The sequence below is a fragment of the Chelmon rostratus genome, chromosome 22, assembly GCF_017976325.1.
Source record: "Chelmon rostratus isolate fCheRos1 chromosome 22, fCheRos1.pri, whole genome shotgun sequence".
NCBI classification, from domain to species: Eukaryota; Metazoa; Chordata; class Actinopteri; order Chaetodontiformes; family Chaetodontidae; genus Chelmon; species Chelmon rostratus.
In genome coordinates, this window is record NC_055679.1 from 9,212,499 (window position 1) to 9,233,058 (window position 20,560).

At 42.3% G+C, this 20,560-nt stretch overlaps 1 protein-coding gene across 8 annotated transcripts in view; it reads right to left on the reverse strand.

Moving 5' to 3' along the window:
- Positions 1 to 238: 238 nt before the first annotated feature.
- Positions 239 to 20,560, reverse strand: part of tfec (transcription factor EC) — a 45,234-nt gene continuing 24,912 nt past the window's right edge. For 2 of the 8 annotated variants that reach the window (XM_041963814.1, XM_041963821.1), the window contains 7 exons: positions 8,031 to 8,285; positions 7,200 to 7,301; positions 4,964 to 5,084; positions 3,884 to 3,940; positions 3,696 to 3,771; positions 2,608 to 2,755; positions 239 to 1,546 (listed from right to left, as the gene is read on the reverse strand). In XM_041963814.1, coding sequence (XP_041819748.1) covers positions 1,070 to 1,546; positions 2,608 to 2,755; positions 3,696 to 3,771; positions 3,884 to 3,940; positions 4,964 to 5,084; positions 7,200 to 7,301; positions 8,031 to 8,285 — 1,236 coding nt within the window. In that variant the 3' untranslated portion in view covers positions 239 to 1,069. Of the gene's footprint in view, positions 1,547 to 2,607; positions 2,756 to 3,695; positions 3,772 to 3,883; positions 3,941 to 4,963; positions 5,085 to 7,199; positions 7,302 to 8,030; positions 8,286 to 8,875; positions 9,164 to 12,414; positions 12,584 to 20,560 lie in introns of those variants that run through there. The other 6 variants (XM_041963818.1, XM_041963820.1, XM_041963817.1 and 3 more) reach the window with 6 other exon arrangements.

A 20,560-nucleotide genomic window follows, 5' to 3' on the forward strand; every position in this document is an offset into this window, starting at 1 on the left:
GGGTAATGTGCATCAGTCTTTCACTGAAAGTCTCATTTTTAAAGGATCAGTGTGTAGGATTTAGTGGCATCTAGTGGTGAGGTTGCAGATTGTAGCCAACTGAAGGGGACCCACTCCCTCTGTAGATATAAAGAGCTGTACTAAGTTAAAGTTTTTTTTTTTTTTTGTACTGTTTGAGGGTGTTTGAATGCAGACGTCGAGCAAATGTCTTCTGTGAGGTGACAACAAGAAGCCAAAATCAGGTATATCAAAAATGGGGTTTATTATATTTTTCCCACCCCTACTAAGAATAAAAAAGGTAACATGTTAGATAATAATATATATCTTTTTTATGAATACATGGATTAAAACAAATATAAATACATAAACACTTATTTAACAGTAACAATTGAAAGACACAGACGAGACAAAAGACATGTTAGGCAATGCGGTGAGTACATCAGTTACATGTTCATATCTTTTTAAAGACGAAACCGAGAGTTGGAATAAGGCACGTTACACAATCACAATCCTGACTGCAGCTGTTAAAAATCCTTTTGTGAAGCAGTAGTATTGTCATGAAAAAAGGACGATTTTGGCAGGTTTTCAGTGATTATTTTGCATATGTTACAGTGTACAGCTACCACAGTGTTTACCCACAAAAAAAAAACAACAAAACATTTACACTATGTACTTAAAGGCTGATAAATGTCTCCCTTTTTCTTGTGAGTCTGTTTCTGCTCTGTCTGGGAGGCAGAGAAATGTGGAGGAGCAGGAGGTCCATGAGCTGTTCCTGGTCCTGCTGAGTTTGGAGATTGCAAGTTTTTTTGAGCCAGTCAAGCTCTCGCACCCACCTGATCAACAAAAACTACACACTTTATATACTTTAATACAGGTGGCACTTTGAGGGGCACTGCAGGTGTGTTAGCTGTCATTAAGATGTCTTGCAACCTGGTGAGTGGCCATTATTGTAGGCCCGGAGGCATCAGTCAGTCTTTTAACGGCTCTGTGTACGCCTTGTACCGCTGGGGATTACAAACGCGTTGTCACGAGGGGAGATAACAAGAGTGTGTAACTGAAGAGGGCACCCTTATAGGTCGTCGCCCTCTGCAGAGCTGAAGCTGCTCCTGCGGCTGCTGTCCTTGGACGCGGCCCCGGGCGAGCCCGCCGAGAGGAGCGGGTCGGCGCCAAAGGGCGAGAGCGGGTCGTCCATCAGGATCTCGTCCAGCCGATGCTCCTCCTTGAGCGTGGCGCTGAAGAAGTCTGTGAAGTGGGACAGCGGATCGGAGAATGTGGTGCAGCCGTCGCCGCCGGGGATGTGATCCTGCGGGCCGCTGGCTGTTGGAATGGATGGCACGCCAGTCACCACTATCCTCTGGAGGTAGTCGCTGTTGGGGTCCTCCTGGTAAAGGGGAGGCTGCTGGGATTGCTGGGCCTGGGGAGACGACTGCTGTTGCTGTTGCTGCTGCTGCTGCTGCTGTTTGAGTAGATGGGAAGACAGCTCAACTGACCCCAAAGCTGTAGCCATGTTTGGGAGGCCATGTGCTCGTGCCTGGATCTCAAGCTCCTTTAGAACAATAGAAAAACAAACTATGAGTGACAAATTTATTTCTGAGGTATAGTTAGGAAAAATACCTCCACACCCATTGCCTGTTAGTCCAGATAACGCCTGAATAAATCCCAAAAAATGTGCGAATGCTGAAAAAAGGTAATTTCCTTAAACATGAGCAAAGGACCAGTAGGACAGTCACCACCACACCTTCTCCAAATCTCCTCCACATCCTGAGGTCAGATTGGAGGGAGCCACACTCTTGGAATTTGGGTGTTGACATGCACTCTTCTCCCACACACGCTCTTATCACAGAGTATATGATCAGCACTAATCATCACAAAGCCCTGTTTGACCTTTGATAACTGTCCTTTTATCGTCAGTGGTGGTCAGTGTTTCCTGGACAGTTGTGTCACCTTTGAAGATGGTTACAGATTTTGTGTTCTTCCCATCACTGGAGTAAACCCAGATAAACCACAGTGTGTACCTGCGGCCCTCTGCGCACACATGCATCATCGAGTATATCCTCAGGTGGGGCTCGTATTCTATTTCTGACCTGCACTGAAAGAGCTGCAGTCATTGTCTTCATTCATCAGATAATTGATGGGGGGAAGTGGAAGGACCTCATGTCCTCAACAATAGGGGAGGTGTGTGTGTGTGTGGGGGGGGGGGGGGGGGGTAGTTTACATTGTAGGGTCGTAAAGCTTTGGAGGTGAAAATTAGCAAAGGTGTTAACGCACCTCGGGGTGATTGAGTCAGTCAGGCTGACAGCGAGCCCTCTGTCTTTAACAAACTAATATTTGGCATAATGAAACAGGCCTGTTAGAAGCCTGGAGGAGGCTTTTAAATTAATCAGCAGTGTGAAAATGGAGTTTACCTGAAGTGCAAAAACATGAGTGGGACATTAGTTTGATTGGCCAACCCTTTGTGTTAAGCTGTAAACTAACATTTATTAGTGAGACAGTGAGAAGCTATACATATGATAAGTATCTCTTAGTATTACTCTGATTCCTGAGTGTTTTATCACTGTGTGTACCATAAAACACAGTAAACCCATTTAGACTGTTAGGTTTTATTACCTGGATCCTCAGCAGCAGTCTCCTGTTGGCTTGCTCCAGCTTCTTCTGACGGCTCTCCAGCTCCCGAGCGTGCTGCTGCTCCTTCTGCAGCCACCTTATGTACTCCACCGAGGCCTTCAGGATGGTGCCTTTGTTCCAGCGCATGTCACTGCAGAAAGAAGAAATGTTAAAGATAACCTTTTACACAGAACCCCCTGATGTCGGCAGAATATCCGCCGCAATAAAAAGAAAAAAAAAAACTAGGGTGGGTGAAAGTTTTAACACAGAGGTTTTCCCCCCTTTTATGATATGAATAAGAAATGGTGATTTACATGGGGCAATTATTCATCCTTGGACATTACATGGGGACACTGAATGGAAATTTTAATAGAATAGTTAAGTAGCTATGTGGAAAGTCCATTCTCGTACCTCCTTGTTCGGTAAAATTAATCCTCGAGTAAAAATAGGTGAGGGGAAAATGAGCTAAGTAGGAGTACGTGGGGAAAAAAATGGAGCATTGGACTCGGGGTGCTAGAGTGTAAGTCATTCTTTTGCAGATATTATTGCTTTTTTAAAAAGGAAAAGGGAGCTGCGGTAAAATTGTCCTTTTCCACACGAGTGAGACGTAGGTCCGATCGGCGCTAATAATCTCTTTTATCCCGTGTTAATGGCACGACGACAACTCTAACCCCCCATTTAAATTTGAGCCAAAGTTCAATTGCGAAAGATGGCCGGCGGATTTCAATTCGGCGCCATGCGCCATCTCTATGTTCCAATTGTGCTTCAAACTTTGATTCAAATGGTGTGGCCTGCTTCTTTGCATTTGACCCTTTCCTCATCATTCATGCTTTGAGCTGAACTGCTGGGACCCAGCGAGAGGATGTACAGCTCTTGGAGCGTAGACTACAATGGAAGTTCAAGTGCACCCTTGAAATATGACTGAAATGTGAGTACTCATTTGAATTCAATGAACAACGTTTAGAGTGTCTTTGTGCTTCGAATTTAATACGCTCCAGAGCCAGACAAGGTCTTGGAGCTGTTTCAGTGACATAAAGTGAAGTGAGGCGGGGGCATTGTTTCAGTAAATACATTTAGATTTTGCAACTTACGGATCATTCGACTTTGGTATGAGTGTCCCCAGCTCTTTGATCCTGTAGTTGATGTTGTATCTTCTTCTTCTTTCAACTAAGCAAGAAGGAAAAAAAAGAGGACGTGATGATTAGGGCATTGTCAGCTGCTGTGCTAAAGGCTAGCAAGTTCCAGATGAGGGGGTTGAAAGGCAGCGGGAGACACTCACTCAAATTATGGTTGTCTTTTTTCTGCCTCTCTTTGGCCATCACTCTCGTGTCGTGTTCTGTCAAAGAAATAAATCACAGAGGGGAACGGATTGATTAGCGGCGCGCACTGATTTAGGAACTGAAAGACAACGAACCCATCACACCACAGAAGGTCCAGTCAGGATACACACAGTCAGTTGTTTTGAGGGAGTTCAGGGCCGGGGTCAGCCAGAATCTGGAGTTTCCGTGCATCAGCCCAAACAGACACACATTTGACGTCCTTACACACACACACACACACACACTGAAAGAGCCCAATTTATCCCCCTCTAGCATGTGTGAAGCTCATTGTGGGGGGAAAAATGGTGATCACTTTTAGACTACTTACTCTGTAATTAAGACAGTTTAGCAAATTCACTAATCTGTCCGGGAGGGGGACAAAAATGCCAGTGCATCCATATTTGTATTCACATTCCCCCAAATTACGTAATTGGGGACCTGAGATTGGATTTCCCAATTTGTCTCTGTTGATTCAATCAAGACAATTTAAACTTTGTGTAACAGCCCATTGTCCTCTCCGCCCACACTCAAATGAAACAGATGGTAATTTACTTATTTGCCCGTGGAGAGTGAAGGGTTCTTCAGGCATACTTTCTATTTCCTAAATCAATTAGGCGTCTTTGCTTGATGCATGACATTAATAAGTCTTAAAGGGCCCTTTGTTGTTGTTTTTTTGCGCTGTGACAAAAAGTCTACACGTTTCTCCGGCTTGTCAACAGAGCCGATGACAAGCAGGACAGTGTTTGTCAAACACTGGACGCAAATCAGCTTAAACATTTGTCCGTTATTTGTCCGACACACATAATTGGCCTCAGTTTTTAGCAGACACACACAGCACGTTGCCTTTTTTAGCTATCGCTTCTCAGCACCCACCAAAAGCTTCATTTTAGAGATATACTCCATGTTTTTACTTGTAATTCCCTAAAATGCCTATACAGCAACAAGAATTTGTGTGATTTCAACTCTTTACAGCAATGCGAGCATGTAAGAATTCATTAATTGGTTAGTTGTTTGATCGTTGCTATGGTATGAGTTCATACCTGTGTATTCCCTTTTTACAGTGAGCTTTGTGGGGTTAGATGTGGGACTCATTCCGCCATTAGGGGCGTTCATACCTTGTTCACCCCCATAGACGTCCAGCATGCTGCCACTGAGGGACACCTAGGAAGGAGAGAGAGGAGGGGGAGGGAAAGAAAGAGAAAGGGTCAGTCACGGCAAAAACATTTCCATTTCACACACCTTAAACTCACACTTTAACAAAAGCCACAACACAAATAGTTGTTTTTGGCTGCTGTGTGGCTGCGTTTAGCATTGACCAAAATGACAAGAGGCATGTGGAGTGATCAGAGCCTTGCAGGGAAGGTTGGCAGCCCCCAGGCTTCTGGCTCTGAACTTCCCAGCAGGGAGTTGATGCATCCACATGTCTCCTTCTGCAGGACAGGGCAAAGCCAGTGCTGTGCTCAGGCATTGTTGCCATGTTCAAATTGCCTTCTCATCTTGTATCACAAAGAGTAAAAAGAGCTTAACATTAACTTAATCTTGCTTAAACCAGGCCATAAATAGTCATCCTTCAGCCATACACCATTTAACCCTGACCTCCAACCCGGGCTTGCAGCCCTCTAAAATTTGGTTTGACCAGATGTCGTGCCTTGATCTGCCAAAGCCACCATTTTCAAAACCTCTCCTCTTGAAAGCGCTTCTCACACAGAGATGTGCTCTGTGTTGAAAATAGCATCCCATTAGATGAAAAGGCTAGCTAGGTCAACTGCTTGAACAGAGGCAAAACTGTTTTCCTACGGATCTCTTCTTGTCTGGGAAAGCATGCATCAGTTCTGCGATAAGACGTCTTTTCACGGACTGGGGAGATGTCAAGATCTGGCGTGCTGACATGCATGTGTGTCTAATTCGCATTTGTGCATTTATGGGAAAATGCGACAGAAGCCACCATGCATTCCAGGATGCGCACAGCCAATTTCGTCCGTGACACGTGTGTCAAATCCAACTGCGAGACTGGTGAGCGCGATAAGGCTGCATGTCAAGTCAAGAGACGGGAAGGAATGGAAAGCAGCAGGGGAAAAAAAGAGGAGAAGAAACAAAACAGAAGAAACTGCAGACATTTCAGATATCTGCAGTCGGTTTAGTTTGCATGTGCGTTTTTTCTTTTTTTTTTTTTTCATTATCTCAACAAGACGGGAGAAGAGGAGGAGGAGGAGGGGACAAAAGTGCTTATCAAAATGAAAGATTGCAACAATTCCCCTACTACTCCTATTGTAATCACTTCAATCCCTCTCCCATCTGTGCTCCTGGATGTGTTGACACGGTGAAACGACGTGATGCATCGTACTGTATGACTAATTAGGATGAATTGATCCATTTAGGCATGGTATCATTTCTGAACAAGCCCATGGGGAGTGTATGCATTAGCCCAATCCGATGGCTCAGTGACTCTCTCCAACAAAATCTCCAACTCTTCGCCCCTCTGTCGCGAAACCAACTTGCTCTCCCGCCCCCTCACCCGCGCCTTATCTCTCCCCTCCTCTCATTCCCCCTCTTTCACAGTATCCGTAGTGTTTTGCTCCCTTATCAGTGTGTGTGATTCTTTGTCTGCCATTCTGGCTCTCTCTCTGTATTTAAGGAGTTAGGCCAGATTCCCAGTGTTCCCATCCCACAAACCCTCTCTGTATTTGGTTCAGGTGTTGCTATGTTCTCCAGCCAGAACGACCCCTTGTTCCAAATTTTTGCTCAGAGTTTTTAAATTCCTTCTTGGCTATGAATCTGACTGATAGTGCCTGTCTGTGGTGCCATTTCTAGCTGGCTGTCTTCCCAAGAATGGACCTTAGTAAGACAGTTACTATAAATTCAGCTTCTTCTCTTCTAATTTGTTCAAAAACTTTCTTCTTTTTTAACTTAATCTGCATTGTTGATCTTCTTGAGTAATGTGAGAAATGTTGCTAAGCCCCAATGAACTTTGACTCATCTCTAGACTTAAGCTGACCTCAAACGACGACAGGTCCCCCTTTTCCCAAGCTAGTCAAGCCTGTGCCTAAATGTTTGGGTGGGGGAACCCCATTTTCAAGTCCCCATTCAGCATAAAACAAAAGAAGTCATTAGTTGAGGAACTTAACTTGACATAAGCGTCACTGCAATAATGCGAGTAGGTTAACAAACAAAGGATATGTTGCAGAAATCAATAGAAAAGACCTTCAAACTGTTGATAGTCTGTCTCAGTTTAAACTGTGTTAGTATGTAGCTGTAGTTAATGTGATTCATACTTACATTGTTTTGCATTATGATGTTAGGCTCCATGCAATCCAAGCCTCCATCATTGAAACCGGATTCAAGACTAATTAGGTCATCAATAACTTCATCCATTGGAAACTAAAAGAAAACAGTGATTTCAGTGTACTGATGGACAGACTGACGATGTTTGTACCAGAATTTCCATGCTGTCCAAGTCCGATCTTTTGAAATCCCAACATTCAAACCAAAATAGACAGGAGGAAGGAGAGGGACTGTCCAGAGACTAATCGAATAACAGACATCTCTCCACCGCCATGTCATTCATAAGTTAGTTAGCAGTTGCCAGGAGAAACACGCATCTGTTATCAAACTAGTTTCCTCCTTTGAAAGGCTTCTCTCATCAGAGACTGCATGTCTGAAGTTATTGATGAGCACATCAGAGAGAGGGGAGATCAATAATGGCATCGCTTTGTTTAGATGATGAGCTGGAACTGCTCTCTGAGATTCAAACCCAATCCAGATAAAAGTTTCACAGGTTAGTGATACTTGTGAATTTTATCAACATGTTAACTGTCGATCCAGATGAAGCGTCAGCCATGATTAATCTCTCCATGACAGAAGTTAGAGGAACTAAGACAACATTCCTACCAATGGCACAAAAAGTGAACACAGAACTAGATATTTCTTTTGACAGGAATGTGAAGTGTTGACAAGAATATTGTGAAATCTAAAAAAATTATGTCCCACAGTTCGTCCCTATGTGACCCTGTCTGTGGTTCAAATGCACATTTCCACAGTTCTCTCAATTTCAGTTCCATATATTCAGCAACATCTTAATTCACATTCGCACTTTCTTTTTCCACTCACCTCGCTGTCGTGATTGGCCATAGTGAGAAGGGTGACGGGGCTGTTGGGGTTGCTGCTGTCGCTGACAGAGGCCATGTGTCCATTCCTCATGACCGGCACGGTGGCCAGTGGCTGGCCAGGGGTGTGTGGATGTGGAACGGCGTGGCCCTGGCCGGCCGACGAGGCCAGCTTGGAGCCCAGCGTCAGGTACTGCTTGACCTGCTGATTCTGGGTCTGGTGGAGGTGGAACTTGGAGTTCTCCAGGTGGCTGTGTACCTGCGCAAAAAACAAACCGTGCACGGGTTCAATGTGTTGAGTAAAGAAGTCTGTCTGTGAGGTCGGAGAGCGTACATGTCTTTTCCTTACACCACCGAAACAGTGTTGACTAACAACATGCACACAAGAGGCGTTTGTGAGAAAAGATGATCTGATTCAACGGGCAGAAATAGTCGCGAGTCAGAATTTTCCCATTATTAGTCACAGAGCAAACTTACAGACTTTTGTACAGCTTAAGTTAACACTCACATCAAAGTGAGTCATGTATGAAACAAGTGTCTTTATGAGAATTAGGACTCATTCTTAATGCCTTTCCTCAAGTGAAGTATTGTCATTGTCTGTAAATTTAGTACCAGAACTGAAACTGAAAAATGTCGTCAATAGCAAAAGTTTTCCCCCAGAATTGTAGACAAACAAAATGCATCATTTTTAGTTTCATAATACATTAAAATGCAGCAGTGCATACATATACATACAGCCAGCTGTCAAGATTGTCAAGCCACTATTGAAAGCTATACAAGTATGTCAACATGGAAAACAAAACATTTTACCACGCAGTTCAGAATTTGTCTAAATTTCCACATCCTTACATTTGAAGCTCTGGTTGCGTCCCGCATCGTGTAGTAACTGCAGTCAGTTAAGTGTGGCATTCTCAGGAAAGCAGATAATCTTCAGACTGGTTTGTTTTGGTGTAGCAGCAGGTCAACTCTAGGCATCCGGGTCTGCTGCTGCTATCCTGCTGATCTGCTGACTTCTCAGTGAGTGTCTGTACTTTCCAGTCCCCTACCAATGTCTTATAAAGGGCCCTAAGTGAGCTAATTAGGCCCAAAGCTGGGGGTAAGCCTTTATGTTGCGTAGCATGATAATCACTTCAAACACTGTCAGATCACCCAGGGTTTGATCACTGCAGGATATCTGCATTTAACGTCTATCACTAATTCATTCGGACCGCCCCTTTCTGTCTGACTGGCCAATCAGCGGTCAGCTCCCAAAGTCCCCTACTGCCTGCTCCAGGGGTTGTGGCAGCACAATTGACCCTTGTTCCCCAATGGGGGTTTTAAATAACTCCTCTCATGCCATTTTTAACCAAGCCTTTTCATTCATTCACTGGCTTCAATGTAGACACTTCAGTATTATCAGTTTTCCAAACAATAACTGCAACAACAGCTATTTTGGGGTCTTTTTTGCTACAGTTTTAGGGCTATTTTTGGAGGAAATGTCTCATCTAAAAACGTTTAGTTTACTTACTGGTCTGGAGCGTCAAAGAAGCTCATTGTTGTAACTTGCTTTGTGAGTTAATGCTTGCAAAGAATTTCTGGGAGTACTTGATGACAATAAAAGTATTGCTAAGAGTGGTATTATATTAATAGTCTCGTCAGTTGTTGTCATCTTGTCTGTGTGTTTTTCCAAGCTTTTTTCGTAACTTTCTTGTGAAAGTATTCTATCCACTGCTCAAAGAATTGTTGTGTGGTTCCACATGAATATTTTTTCCATGACCTCAGCTAATCAATTGGATGTAGAAGAAAGTCAGATAAGCAGCACAGCCAGTGCAATACTTTAGCAGATTTAGTCGGTTCAGTAAAGGGTAATGTCATATTAAAAAAATAACATTTCCATTCTCTTAAACATCTCTGGCTCCATATTAATAATGTCATGCATTACCATACCCCAAAAGATATCATAGAAAGTGAGGCTATCTAACTTTTGCTAGTGACAGTTATGGGATAATGCTAAATGCTAAACACTAGCTTTACTGCTGCTTTAGCTAAAAAGCTACACTAAGAGAAGCACAAGTGGAGACGAGTCATAAAGTCAGCTAGCTCACTCATGTCAGTTATACAGCTATATTTACCTTAAGTTTGCTAAAATTAGCTAACGTTAGCCACATTTAGCTACTTTTAGCGCCTGTGGAAACAACATTTTGCACTCGGTTTTATTGCTTGTGGGTTCAACTTTTTCAATTTTCACTAGGAAGAATGTGTTATTTCTTTTCAGAAACAGTTGGTCTCACAGAAACAATTGCTGGAATTGATCAGAGTAGTAGCTCGCTAGTAATTAGCATGTTATGTTTTCGAGCTTCTAGCAACAAGACTTTTAGCTATGGCAACACTGGAAGAGGACTTTATACTAAAACTCAGCATTAAATTCTCCCTGTCAGCTAGACTAGCTGGCCTTTTTCACCTAACTAAGAACAGGCTCATCACAATACTCAACTTGTCAGCAGCGACTGAGAGCTCTTATCTGACTTCTCCAGCCCAAACAAGATGCCACTTGTTAGCCAATCAACATTTTTTTCCACTATGGCTAGCAGGAGAGATGCCAGGACTGCTACACACCACATCTGCTTTGTGTGACAACAGTTTGTCCTGGTTTCACTTCAGCTTTCTCACTACTGTAAATGCCGGAGACACGCTTGTTATCCACTTAAGGGAATCTGATTAGATTTGAGAGGTAGTCCTGCTTCAGTCGCCAAGCCTGCCTTGACAATGGCCGGCCTGTGCATGTGTGAAGAGGACATGCTGGAAATTATCAATGCCCGCCATACACATGGGACAGGAATGGGATAAAAATCTAATCAATCAAGGCTCAAGTTTGGGATTGTAGTGACTATTCTGATGTTTGAGCCACTTCTCAGTCCGGCTACTGGCACCTGCTACAACAACTGAGGCAGTGTTTGCAGTTTCGGGCAGAGGAGAGGTCACAGGTTCACTTTCCATTTAAACACATTTGCACAGTTATTCCTGACATGCAAACCTATAGCAGATCATGTTGGGCAAAAATCTCCTGTTTACTGACATTAAAGGTCTTGGTCATGGCCGCTATTTGAGGCAACAATATCCCTTCAAGTCATTTCAGCACAGCTTGCTTCATGATTCATAATGTTTGAATAATAGAATATCTTTTGTCCGGTTTGTGATGGTGCTTACTGTGTCCAGTTAGATGGGCATTAGGAGATCAGCCGCATCTCTCTAACTTCATTATCTTCATTAGAGACATTTAAAACACTAGATTAAAGACGTCAGAACCAGATAACGTTCTCATTCCACATACACAGCCTAATTTTCTTTGTTTTTCGATCAAACTTGTATCCTGTCTCCCTAACACAATTTGAGTATTTACAGTGATCTTAACAACACATTAATGCAGCAGATTACTCCAACAAATACTCTGCTATGCTCTCCTGTGAAGCCACATCACGCGTGCTTTTCCAGTGGTTATGTAGAATATGTGTCTGGTTCATGCACAGAATTGCAACCATAAAGCATGTCACAGCAATGCTCTAATAACTCTCATGTGAAATAACATCCATAACCTCCATTACAGCAACTTTATTCCCAATTATGTTTACAATTTAAAAAACAACTTTACATCAGACATGCTGACTGAGTCCAGTTTAATATGTTCTTTCAAATCATGATGTCCTGAGCACCTATTTGTGGGGTGCATTTGTATGTGTGCAATGATTTACCTCTGTGTTAAAATGTGTATTTCTGTAGTCCCACTGAAATGCTGCACCCGCGATGCCATTGTAACAGACAAAGTCACAGGTGTTTCTTCTAAATGGAACGCTCTTGCCTAACTGAGTTTCATTCTTGCCCAAGTTCTCCTTTCACTTCAGAAAAATCCAAAAACTTATGAAACACTGGATGATGGTGACATTAACTAGCTGTACAAATTATGGACAAAACTGAGCAGGAGGTTCGGAATCATTTCTGCAAAATGCTGCATTTTCATAACATATTGACACAGTTAGGGACTGCAGCAATGCCAAATTATCATCTTCCCATCACAAATCTAAAGAGATAAGATGAAAGTGGAACAAAAAGCCTTCTCAGACATGCTCACTGTATTTTTGCTGAGCCTGCTGACCAATGAATAGCTGCAACCACACACCCTTGATTGTGAAATGCAAGGGAAGATAAGACTTGGTTCACAAACTGATTAAGAAGTTTGCATTTCACAGTGGCTGTTCAGTTGTTCTAGTTAGAAGAAGCATGCCTTTTATAAAGACAGACAATTTCTCTTGCATGCAAACAAAAACAAATGCACACATAGCTACACACAGGCATGTTTCCATATCTGATCTTGTCCTGATTTCCCTGGCCTGTAGTTAAGTCGCTCCCCCTACCTGTAGAAGCTGGATCTCTGTCAGGGTGATCACTTTGACCACGCAGCGACTCATGGCTCCCAGGAGCTGCAGATTTTTACAGAAGAACAAGAACTGTCAGGGCGACAGCTGTGTGTCACCGAGACAGGGGGAGAAGAAGAGGAAGAAGAAGAGAGGTGCTGCAGCCTCCTTCCTGAGCTTTTGCAGAAATATCGGAAGGGAAGGCATGACACATCAGCTTATTTGAGAGACGCACGGGCCGTTTCCTGCGCCTGTGTGTTTTTGGTCAGGGAAAGACCTGACTGAGGCAGAAATACAGATGGCAGTTAGGGGGGTTGGATAGTGTGTGTGTGCAGGGGTGTAATAAGTTGACAGAGTGTGAGTTCCTGCTTGTGGATCACCACACTTTCCTTCCTGCAGAACATCCAGCCCATCTCAGCACATTCTCCCAGGTTATCTTCATGACACCCACTTCCCTTGGAGGGCTTTTTAACCACCATACTACAGTCCCAGACTCAGCTAGGGCAATGGATACAAATGTAATCTGCGTATGCGTGCAATTGTGCTAAAACACACACATGTGCACAACAAAGTTGTTATCATGTCCCAGTCACTGTCAGGCCACAACAAAGGCCAACACAGGCCTTCCCAGAATGGCTCTCAGAGAATTCCTAGACACAGCAAAACTGAACGAGGTCATTGAAAATCCTCTCTGCAGTCCCAACCTCTAGATAATAAAAACAATCGGCTAAATCCGAAGCCAAGAACTGAATAAACAAAGCAAAGTCTGTCCTTTTAAATCCGAACCAGGTTTGGCAAAGCAAAATGAGATAGTTGAGAAATGTCTGTTCATCTGCAAGTGCTTGCACGATGTTCACCTGCAAAAATATAAGCATTAGAAGCTAACAATGCTAACCAGTGTTGTGCCTGAACACGCTTGAAGCACACGTTCATTGAATGTTTGTTGTTTGTTGTTTTCACAGTGGCTGTTGTTGTTTTTGGTGAACTGAATGTAGCTGATGACGCTCACGCCCTACCCTGCCTCTGATTGGATGATATTCTTACCCTGACTCAACCTCACTCCTCATGGCTTAACCTAACCAACCCAGCCAACAAAAGCAAAGAGTACTAGCCAGCCAGTGGCAGAGCCCGCTGTCGTGACTTCGCCATCCTTGGAAAAAATATTAGCATGCCTGCATGGGTAGTGCAACTGACAAGTCAGAAGCAGAACTTGCACAACACTGATGCTAACACAGAATACTGCTGGTTTTTAGTGAAATCCGTGGTGGTCCTGTGCCCTGAAACATTGAGAGCCACAGTTTTATACTCACGGCTGATTCAGTGATTATTGCACATTAACTGAGGGCTTTGTACGTTTTGAAGCACTTAATAATAAACACACCAGAAGTTAAATTGAGGACATTGAATGCAATTAGGCAAATCGAATCACGGTGATTCGCTAGAATCAAGCCGCCACAGACAATGTTTTTAAAGAATCGTTTTAATGCTGTCATGTACAATAAGCTAATGTCTCCTCTCAGCTGTAAAATTGCAGTTTGTCCCACACGTGCCCACGGTGGCTGATTTCATTAAAGGATGAAGAGGATGCTGGTCTTGATAGCGTCTGCACAAACGTTATTCTCATTAGAACGGAGCAGATTAATAGCCTGTATGGTCTCATTCAGTTTTTTTGCTGCTATTTGAAGGTCATGTCTGCTCTGTCTTCATGCCTGCGTCCATGTGTCTGTTGGCACATGCACATCACTGTGTTTTTTGCTCTTACAACTTCACCATTACCCACGTGTGTATTTGTCTGCGTCTTGCTTACTTGATGTCTGCTTTGTGTATGCATTCTATCAGATCCAGCCAAATTCCTGCATGGCCATTTTTGGCTCATCTTGGGGCAAGCCACAAGTGCTCACCTTTGTTAGTCCCCCTGCACGGCATGTTTTAAACATCAGGGACTTCCTGTAAGAGTTGGCCTGCTTCTGAGACAACACTTCAAAGTGCAGCTCCCACATCTGAGGACTGTTTTATCCTGCTAGAAAAGGAATGCATAATGGACACGGCACCACTGCACTTTTAATGATTCTCATATGAATTAAATATTACGGCCATTTTAACTGGATTACACGTGAAACTGTGTGTGCCCGTGTGTGCTTGTTACCTTGATGAAATATTGAATTTATGAAAATGGTCTGCCTCCACAGCTGCGTAAAAAATAATTAAAACTCATACTTAAAGTAAAGGTGGAAAACGACTTGGGCACCAGTGGAGATTTGATTGCAAACAAACATGATTTCACTGATCAACAGTTCTCACCAAAACACATTGGGTTTATTATTTAGACCCTACATCATAATAAACATCTGCAAAGCATTTACTTAGTAAGCAAACATTTCATATTTCATGTCATGGTTGCAAATTTTATGTCTATAAGGGTTAAAACTGCATAATAGTGTGTTATTAATTAAAAAACAGGCTATTTTTTTGGCAAATAGTGGTTGGAGTGACTGTGTCAGTGCCCAAGTTTCATTTATGTGATGTACATTAGTACATACTTTAAATGATGCTCTAAAGTAGGCTCAAAATGCATTTCTAGTTTGCTACTGACTCATTTACTTCCAGTTTTACAAATAACAAACATTCCAATAGTTTCAGTCAACTGAAAGACTTCATAAAGCTGAGCGAGGGAGGGAGGAGAAGGATGAAGAGGGGGACGCAGTGCAGCCTACAGAGATGTAATTAGTCGAAATGGAGTAATACAATTTTTGCTTCTAAATCGGTTAGAGCACGTTATTCTGTGTGAGCAGTGAATAGGAGCTTGTTCACTGGAACACCTGTGACACTGTAGACCCTCTCCACACATGCACACTCGGTCCTTCACAGAGACGCATACATAAACTCTGGGGTTAGCTCCTTACGTATATTCTTGGACGTCCTGTTGTCAGATTAGCTTGTGGAACTGCATGTACAGAGTGTGTTTATTAGCCTTCAGTCTCGTCTGTAATGGCTTATACTCTAACCTCTCTAATTCACTTGCACGCGCTGTTGTAACACTGGTGAAGGCTGCAACAGTTAATGTGGACAGGAGCTTAGAAATGAGGGTGCATGTAGCAGTTTAGTCTTTAGTTTAGGAATAATTAATGCCTGATTTAAGTCGAAAATTTGCTATGACAGACACTAAAAAGGTAATGTCTTCACCTGTGTTCAGACTGAGCAAACACATTTCAGATGCAACACAACTGCACACAAAGTCAAAAGAAATCTGTGAGGGGGAGCAGACAGATGTGAACTGAGAGCCAGCTACTGTCACACATTAGCATGTTTCAGTTTGTTTCAACTCAAACTACAAAATGTGTTTATTGGCTTTTTAGGATTAAATGAAGCAACATCATAAATGGACAGACACAAGAAGGAAAAGGAAAGAAACAGACAAAAAACAGTCCAGCAGTCAAATTTACCAGAATAAGGTTAAAATTCACTTTGTGTTCTGCCTGAACACACCTGTTTTAGGCCTTGAGTCATCTGTGCCACCTAATTTTAGTATATTTTATCACAGTTGTGGCAGGTGGACGGCGGTCTGGATCTCCCTGGAGGTGATGGTGGAGCACTTGTTGTTGGTATATGCTGAAAGTTCCCTCACAAGAGAGTTCGAGATGGCCGCGGCCTTAGAGGCGGTACCATTGTCGATGTGAACCTGCTTCAGTGCCTCGCACGTGCACAGTCGATGGTGGCTTTCTCCTTCCTGGTTCACCTCCTCGTCTTGCCACCGGTGGTGGGTTTAGATGCAGCTTTCTTTGCTGTGACTCAGTTTGTCAGGTGGCAGGTGCTTTAGAGTAGTGTTATAGTGATTGTCTGGATGCTAGACGCTAAGTTGCTTTCACTTCCCACCACGGAATGTCCCTACTTTAAATTTGTAATGGCGGCCAGACACAACGCTTGGTGTATTGGTGTATCCTGGGGAGAAATTAAAGTCTTTTCTCCATGTAGAGGGAGAGGAGTCGACACAGTTAACGCCACACTGGTGAAATTTTATAGATGACACTCTGATGTCCCGTTCCTATGAAGGCAGTGTGAAACTATAGAAAGCTGAAAGAAACACTGAATTAAAAAGTCATTGCTATGGAAATGATACACCGCCTCGTCTACACACATTGGTGTAATCTGGTAGGTTTGTTGCACTTTCAACTTGTCTTGTCGTGAATCTTTGGTGTAAACTCGCCCTTCACAAACACCCCCCAAGAACACCCGAACGCTCCCCTTTCGAAAATATTGCCGCTATTCTCTGAACGTCGCCCTGAAAGGCGTACAGGTGCATGTGATTCTTCAACTGAATTCGAAATATTAGATCACCAAATTTGGTTTCACAGTGATAAAAGGACACATGCAAGTCAACAACCAAAGGCAACTGGGAACTGATCTTCACCGTTCAAAGGCAGGTCAAAACCACTGAGCGACACAGAGCGGAGGATTGTGGCTAAACTGCTGTGTCGTGGTTGTGTTCCTGAAAGGCGCGCCTCATCCTTGACCCTCACTGTCCAGTGGGCTAGAACAGGATAGACCGGTTGTTAGCGTTGCCACTCTGAATGATGTCAGAAAGCTGTACTGTAGACAAGTTTAATCTCTCACTTTGGCAGACAGTGAAAAGAAGCCCCAGTGGGCTCCAGCTGTAACTATGAAGATGAAGTCTTATTAAAATTATGCACATGATTGATTGTGAAACAGTCCTGGCTCACCAAAGTAAAGGCCTTTCAAGCCTGGGCAACAGCCCCAAGACAAAATCCATGTTCTACTCTCAAAAGAAGCTTATGAACTCAATCATTCGAGACTCAATGTACCTTGCTAGTGTCACGCTTTCACAACAAGTAAAGAATGCACGTCAAATGCACTCTAAATACGCTTCGTGTTTACTCCAGCTGAATCTCTGTTCACTTTGCAAACATCCAAGAGAGGAATGATTCAAGTAAAATGTAAAATTGGCTGTACGAGTCTAGTTATGTCTTCAACATTCAGAGCATTTAAGTCTTTGTGGTCCAAAAAACTGGGTCCGGCTGCACTTTATATTGCTTGTATTTGACATATGGGCTATTACTAAAAACTATATTGATATAATAATATGATAATAACCAAAACCAATAATATTGGTTCTGACTTCAAATACAACAATGTTGCTGTCTTATTACAGTGTATAAGTCCATAGTAATACAGTGCAAAGTGTAGTCAGAAGTCATTTTTATAAAATCATTCCAGTATCAATTGCTATTATGGTATGAAATTAACTCAAGACAGTTTCAGGAGAATGAGGCCATTGATTGTAAAGTAAATATGATCTGAAGGAACTCTCCATATGGAAGCAGAGAACACGGCAAGAAAGAATGAATGAATCAAGGCTCGATAAAAGAGGTGAATTGGAGATATTCTGATTAGTCACCCCTCCCCCCTTAACTTGATTGTGGAAAATTAAATAATGCAAGAGCTGTTTAATGAGAACTAAGAAAATTAAATCAACTTTGACCTTACCAGAACCAATGATACAGTGTATGGTTTGTGCTGCGGACAGAGAGCTGTTTGTGTGCTCTGTTCACCTTGGAGGCTGGAGGTTTCAAGCTTCAGTGTCACACTTGGGGTAAGTTGCGTGCTGCACCGTGACTAGCTTCTGGCTGAGTTAAACTAACATTTGAAGTGAAAGAGAGAAACGTTCCTCAATGAGCGGATGAGTATGATCTGAAGGTGTGTCCAGGATACAGTATCACACTGTATAATAGTGGTCATTCCTGTGGAAGTTGTTTAAATGAGTCGATGCCCTTTCTGAGAAATGCGTGAAGTTAGTTCGCTCTCATTCGGTAATTAATAATTGTATACCTTTTACAATGCCTTGTGGGCTAAATTGAGTCGGCTGTATTGGCTATAACCGCGATAACAAAGCTACAGCATGGCCACTGATCATGTATCCCCTACTTTTAGCTAACTATTTCAAATGTTTGTCTACTACTTTTAGCTATTATTTTAAACCAATTATCCGTTATTTTAAGCTTTTTAACAAATTACCATTTTGGCTTACCTTTTAGCAGTTTATCCATTACTTTTTGCTATTTCAACATGTACTTTTTACAAACTAGTTCAACTATTTATCTGCCGCTTTAAACGGCAGATAAATGCCAATGATCATTTACTTTTACCCATTTCAAATGCCCGCCCATTACTTTTAGCTATTTATTTAAAGAAAATGTCTTAATTACTTTTACAACTTTTATTTGTTATTTTATTGCTTTTCTATGACTATTATATGCTTTTAAACAAATGATCTTTTACTTTTAGTCAAGTTCTTCCACTGTTTATGCACTTGCCTACTTGTAGCTAGCTGTATAGACTTCTCGGCTAGCTTGCTAACTAGTTGGCATGCACTCTCAGTCGTAACATGTGGCGTTCAGGTGTTAACAGCTTCCTCAGTGCGAGGACATTTTTATCAACAAATCATTGTTTGATTTTTACTTTTTTTATTTTTATTTTTTTCAAATTGACTGAGCTACTGCACAATCAATTGTGGAAATCATTATTATTATTATTATTATTCTACACCTTTGGACCTATAAAATTAATAGTGAGCAATTCCGGAAACTTCTGTATGTTGTGCTGGTCCCTAAAACATAAACTTATGAATAAAACGCTCTGTACACATGTAATAATTTGAGATCATTTAAGATTTCTGAACCAAGCATATGTCAAATTTTGGTATCCTGGAAATGGTTTTAATAACAATAATGGTTTTAATAATAATAATTTAATAATTTATAGATAAATGTGCACACATACCATCATAGAACAAAACTTTGCTAAATTTGGCTGAATTATAAAATCTACAAGTGGTACTAAATGGTGAGCCATCCGGGAGCCAATAGAGTCGGCTCTCATTGCTGATCTGACTCACTGAAAAGAGCCAGAATTTCCCATCACTGGACTGAAGATCAGAATCAGAAATATTTCACTGCAGCTCGTCTGACCTTTGAAGCTTAACATGGCATCAAAAAGAGGATGCTCCACTCCCTAACCAACATAAAGTGCATTTGTGGGCTAAATTTGCCAGGCAGTGTTCAAAAGCCTCTGGTGGAGATATATTGATCCCCCACCCACCCTTTAACTTGATTGTAGGAAATTAAATAATGCAATAGCTGTTTAATGAGAACTAAGCAGAAAATTAAATCAACTCTGACCTTGCCAGAAATAATAATATGCTTTGTGCTGTCGACAAAGAGCTGTTTGTTTGCTCTGTTGGGCTATCTTTGTGCCCCTGCCGTTTGAAGGAGTGAGCTCCTGTGACGAGGCAGCGAGAGGAAGACGAGGAATGAAAGTGAGCGAGAGGTGGTGCTTTGGCTTTCATCGCATGCAGGTCTGTTCAGTTCTCAGACTGATCTGCATCCAGATCGTGTTGTTACAGCATAGTTCTTATGCTTTAGCTTGAATCTCTCTCTCTCTCTCTCTCGCAATATTTTGATCAGGTATTTTCCCAAACTTTTATCTTCCAAATGAATAAATGTGACATTTCTCTAAATACAAAGTGCAGCGTGCAGCTTTTCACTGAGACCACGGTGAAAAACCAAATCAGTGTAGTACCGAGCACATAAATCTCCCGTTTTCTTTTTTGGTAATATAATCAATACAATTTTTTTCAAATTTATTTTCCGGGTTGCTTTATTGGATCATGCTACTCCACCAGTTGCGCTCTCTCATCACTCCAATGGCCAGTCTCTGGTAAATTGGGTAATTAGCTGTGCCTGAGTTCAATTTATTTGCTCTATCGTTTACTCGCTGCCAGTTCCAAGTGTGTTACAGAGTTTTCTCTTATCGCTGCAGACGACCATGTGCCTCCTCCAGTGCACATGCCAGCCTCTTCTATTTGCCAAATAAGACTCACCAAGACAGCTGCACCAATCAAATCTTTGTAGGCTTTACACAAGGGACTCAGAGGACTTGAAACGGCACAATAAATCAACTACACATCACCTGCATTCATAAAGGATACTTGCCGACATGTGATAAGTCTGTCTATTTTGTTTGGACATATGAAGCCTGAGCCTGACAACATATGAGATGCCAGCCAAGAAAACCAAGGAAAAATCTTCATTTTGGACAACTCCCTGCCTGTTAATTTAGTTATTTTTCATGC